Source organism: Rhincodon typus, chromosome 39, assembly GCF_021869965.1.
Source record: "Rhincodon typus isolate 14 chromosome 39, sRhiTyp1.1, whole genome shotgun sequence".
Taxonomy (NCBI): domain Eukaryota; kingdom Metazoa; phylum Chordata; class Chondrichthyes; order Orectolobiformes; family Rhincodontidae; genus Rhincodon; species Rhincodon typus.
This window is the reverse complement of record NC_063370.1, coordinates 6,157,185-6,162,531: the sequence shown is the minus strand read 5'-3', so window position 1 is coordinate 6,162,531 and position 5,347 is coordinate 6,157,185. Positions and strand designations below refer to the sequence as shown.

The window sequence follows — 5,347 nt, the reverse complement described above, 5'->3', positions numbered from 1 at the left end:
AATTGCTGTAGTGCATCTTGTAGATGGTACACACTGCTGCTACTGAGCATCGGTGGTGGAGGGAGTGAATGTTTGTGGATGTGGTGCCAATCAAGCGGGGGCTGCTTTGTCCTGGATGGTCTCGAGCTTCTCAAATGGTGTTGGTTATGTGTGGGATGCCTTACCTTCTCATTTTGCCCTATGGTTGATGCAGAGGGGTATCCCTCAAGCCATACCAATTCTCTTTCTCTCTCTAGTGGAGAAATACACTTGGTCTCTCAACTATGGCTGAGTTTCCACCCTATTACCCAGACGAGGCAGAAACTGTTGCTCGTGGCGATAGGTCAAGAACCAGAGGATACTGAATGAAAGTTGTTTGCCAATAGAACTAAAGGAAACATGAGGAAAAAAATCTTTTCGTGTGGTGAGCAGTCAGGGTGTGGAATGCGCTGCCTGAGAGTCTGGTATAGGCAGTTTCAATCGAGCTTTTCAAAGAGAAATTGGATCATTATCTGATGACCATCATTCTTGTGCATATCTAAGGCTGAGATAGATTCTTGAACAGGAAGGGAATTAAGGGTGATGGGAAAAGTGTCGGAAAGTGAGCCACATCAGATCGGCTATGACCCTACTGAATGGCAGGCTCAAGGGGCCTGCTCCTGTTCCTATTTCTTATGGGCGTGTGGAGAGAGAAACCCAAAAAAAAAATAGCTGGCCTCCAGAGAAAAGGTGGGAGAGTGGGACCAAGCAGATTGGTCTTGCAGAGAATGCACTCAGGCCGGATGGGCTGAAAGGCCTCCTTCTGTGGATGAAGTGTGGAAAGACAGGGCGTCAGTTAATGTGGCACTATCTTCGTGGAGCGTATAAGTGAGGAGGAACGTTAACACAGCTGCTGTCTGCCTCCCACCCCTGTTCTTGCAGGTGAGCTGTATTTCATGTCCAGTGGGAATCCCAGTGCCTACGTCCCCGCAGGAACTGTGTATAAACTGATCGACCCTTCACGGTGAGTGTCAGCATTCTCCTTCTACCTTGCGACTCGCGAATGATCCTCGTGTTCTTGAGAATCAAGGCCAGCCTAAGTTTGCTCAGCCCTGACCTGCCTCGCACTCTGTGTCCCATAAGGCAGGGCTGGAATCCCAATCCCAGCCTCACTCGGAATGATAGAGATAGTAGGAACTGCAGATGCTGGAGAATCCGAGACAACAAGGTGCAGGGCTGGATGAACACAGCAGGCCAAGCAGCATCATAGGAGCAGAGAGGCTGACGTTTCGGGCCTAGACCCTTGATGCTGGATTACGGAGAGAGATGAGGAAGGTGGGAAATAGGATCAGGAGTAGGCCGTTCAGCAGCAAGACTGGTCTGCCATTCAGTAAGATGGTGACTGAACTTCTGCATCAGCATTGCTTTCCCACACTATCCCTTGATATCTTTAATGGATACAAACCTATCAGGGGGAGCTGAGTGGTACTATCACTGGACTGTTAACCCAGAGACACAGGTAATGTCCTGGGGATCGGAGTTCAAATCCCACCATGTCAGGTGGTGGAATTTGAACTCAATAAAAAGTATCTGGAATTAAGAGTCTAATGATGACCGTGAATCCATTGTCAATTGTTGGGAAAAGCCCATCTGGTTCACTAATGTCCTTTAGTGAAGGAAACTGCCATCCTTACCTGGTCTGGGCCTACATGTGACTCCAGACCCACAGCAATGTGGTTGGCTCTTAAACTGCCCTCTGGGCAATTAGGGATGGGCAATAAATGCTTCCCTCGCCAGAGATCCCCTCATCCCATGAAGGAATTAAAAAAACCCTATCAATCTCTGTTATCAACTCATACAACACAGAAGGGGCCCTTCAGCCCCCTGAGTCTGTGCTAACCCATCTGCACTAGTCCCACTTGGGTCGTAGCATTGAATGTTATGACATTTCAAGTTTTCATCCACAATTTTTTTCAATTAAGCTCTTCACCGATGTATTGATGCACCTCCAGTGCAGGTGGGACTTGAAGATGGTCCCCCGGCCCAGAGAAGGGATACTACCAGGGTATCTAGAACTTTTCCACGTACTTTTTAAAGGTTCTGCCTCTACTACCCTCCCAGATTCCCATTTTAGAACATAGAACATAGAACATTACAGCACAGTACACATCCTCAAATCCCTTCCAAACCTCCCGCTGTTCACTTCAAAATTATACCCCATTGTTAATGACTCTTTCCCTAAGGGAAACAGCTTCTTTCTATTATGTCCCTTATAATCTTTTACCCCTCTATCAGGCACCACCCCCTTCAGTCCGCTGTTCTTAAAAAAAAACGCATGCTTGTCCAGGAACAAAACAGAAGTTGCTGGAAAAGCTCAGCAGGTCTGGCAGCATTTGTGAAGGAAAAGCTCGTGCAGTCTGTCTTCTGAGCTAAAATACTCCAGCCCGGGCAACGTCCTGGTGAGAGATAGCAAGAGCTGCCGATGCTGGAGTCAGAGATAACACAGTGTGGAGCTGGAGGAACACAGTGGGCCAGGCAGTATCAGAGGAGCAGGAGCAGAATTTTGAGTAGAAATTCTGAAGAAGGGTCCCAACCCAAAATGTCAGCTTGCCTGCTCCTCTGACACTGCCTGGCCTGCTGTGTTCCTCCAGCTCCTCACTTTGTTTTATCAACATCCTGGTGAACCTCATTTTACCCCTTCCACTGCAATCGCACCTTTCCAAAGTTCTGAAAAGTCACTGGAGCGGAAACGTTAACTCTGCTTTCTCTCCACAGACGCTACCAAACTTCCTGAGTTTCTCAAAGAGATTTCTGCTTTTGTATCACAACCTTCCTATAATGTGGTGATACAGAACTGTCCACAGTGCTCCAGCTGTGACCAAACCCCAAAGTCCTGTACAGTTCCAACAATGACCTCCCTGATCGCATAATCTATGCCACGACCGATAAAGAAATGTACACAATAATTGAGCCTCCGCAGCCTGTGGGGTACAGAATTCCACTGGGTCAAGGAAATCCTGCTTCTCTCAGTCCCAAATGCTGAGCCCCTAATCCTCAGAGTGTCTCCCCTCACTCTAGACTCACCAGCCAGCAGTTAACATTTCGACTATCTCCATCCTGCCATGTTCTTGAAGAATTTGAGAGTTTTATTGAGGTTACCCTTCATTCCTCTTATTGCACTGGAGCAAGGGGAGGTGGGTTGGAAAGAGACGATTTGTGGGGACAAGGCCAGGAATGGAGAGCGGGAGGGGATTTGATTGATATTTTCAACATATTTAGGTGGATCAGAGAGGGGTAGATCGAGAGAAATAACTCTGGAGGTTGGGGAGTCCAAATCAGGGCTCGGAACTCTCTCCCACAAATGGGTGGCATGGCGGCTCAGTGGTTAGCATTGCTGCCTTATGGTGCTGGGGACCTGGGTTCAATTCTACCTTCGGGTGACTATCTGTGTGGAGTTTGCATGTTCTCCCTGCGTGTGCGTGGGTTTCCTCCCACAGTCCATGTTAGCTGAATTGGCCATGTTAAATTGCCCAACACATGCAGGCTAGGTGGATTAGCTATGTGGGGAAATACAGGGATGAGATGGGTGTGGATGGGATACTCTCCAGAGGGTTGGCATGGGCTGAATGGCCTGTCCCTACACTTTTGAGGATTCCACAACAATCTACGGTTGATCAATTTTAAACCAGAGATTGACCAATAACCAAAAACGTGAAGGGATTTGGGGTAAAGTATGTGCAATTAGGTTGCAGGTCAGTCATGCGTGATGGAATAGTTTCGCTCAAGGGGCTGAATGGCCTACACCCTCCCTCATCCTGTTTGGTAAATCGCTAGCTGATGCTGCCTTTCAGTGGACAGTTTGGGATGTCCATGCAGTGAAAGAGATCCCCACCATCCACCCTCCAATCAAGAGCAGGGGAAAAGGACCACTCAGACCACTCAGCCCATCTCACGGAAAAATACTTGCAGCAGTGTGACAAGAGGCTGATTAAATCAGGGATAATTACCTTTATGACTCTACCCAGAGAATCCAAAGCCATTGCTGTTGACTGAGTACAAATCTCAACCACAGGAAGCAGTTTAGTTTGATGCAACACCCTCGAGAATGCAGAATTATTAGAGGTCAGAAGGAGGCCATTCAACCCATCGAATCTCTACTGTCTCTCCTTTATTCTCTTGTGGGACGTGAGCATTGCTGGCTGGGCCAGCATTTATTGCCCCATCCCTAGTTGCCCCCTTGCCTTCCGAAACCTCTGCAGTCTGTGTGTTGCAGGCAGACCCACCACTCCCCCAGGCAATCCCCCTGTAACCCCCCACTTTCTTCCTTTCCAGCGATTAATCCAATGTCCCAAACTGAATCTACCTCCACCAAACTCTCAGACACTGCTTGGGAAGGCATGGTGGCTCAGTGGTTAGCACTGCTACCTCACGGTGCTAGGGACCTGGGTTCAATTCCACCCTCGGGTGACTGTCTGTGTGGGGTTTGCACATTCTCCCTGTGTCTGTGTGATGCTCTGGTTTCCTCCCACAGTCCAAAGATGTGCAGGTTAGGGTGGATTAGCCATGGGAAATTACCCCATAGTGTCCAGGGATGTGCAGGCTGGGTGGGTTAGCCATGGGAATGCAGGGTTACAGGGATAATGCTCCTTGGAGGGTCAGTACAGACTCAGTGGGTGAAGTGGCCTCTTTCTGCACTGTAGGGATTTACAAAAGGTTTCCCTTTGTGCTGCCATTCCATCTTTGGGCAATTATCAATGCCCTCTGGTTCTCCGTTCCTTCTGCAATCATCCCTCATGACAAAAGTTCCCTGTTCCTGGGAACGTACAAAAATGCTCTTCTTAATTTGAAGCACAAACGTAATGAAGTTGTCACATGGATGCTGAGACCAGGGCTGGTTTAATCCAATCAATCCATTATCCTGTAAATTATATTCAGCTTTGCTTCTTACCCCTAATGTTGTCATTTTTAACGGGGGACCATCCGCCTGTTCATCTTCTTCAAGGAGAGCACCACCGGGGAAGTGTCGCTACAAACCGCAGCCCGTCACCGTGAAAGGAAAATTACTGCCATTTCGGCCGAAAGAGAGTGAGTGTAATCACACCCCGTCTCTGAAATGTACACTGCACATTCTCCTCTCAATGTCACAGTTACTTCTCAGCGCATTTCCGTCTTTCGTCACAAGTTTTCTGTCACTCTTTGCCCTGTCACACACTCTCGGCCCTGTCACACTCTCGGCCCTGTCACACTTTCTCACACTTTGCATGGTCACACTTTATCACTCTCTGCCCTGTCACTCTCTCGGCCCGGTCACTCTCTCGGCCCTGTCACACTTTTTCTCTCTCTCGGCCCTGTCACTCTCCCTCTCTCGGCCCGGTCACTCTCTCGGCCC

The 5,347-nt window shown here is 48.7% G+C and overlaps 1 protein-coding gene across 1 annotated transcript in view; it reads left to right on the top strand.

The window, feature by feature from the left end:
• The first annotated feature begins 902 nt into the window (after positions 1-902).
• The window catches only part of LOC125487283 (HHIP-like protein 1), a 6,043-nt gene continuing 1,598 nt past the window's right edge, over positions 903-5,347 (top strand). The window contains exons 1-2 of the mRNA XM_048618181.1: positions 903-982; positions 4,961-5,043. Coding sequence (XP_048474138.1) covers positions 915-982; positions 4,961-5,043 — 151 coding nt within the window. The 5' untranslated portion in view covers positions 903-914. The remainder of the gene's footprint in view (positions 983-4,960; positions 5,044-5,347) is intronic.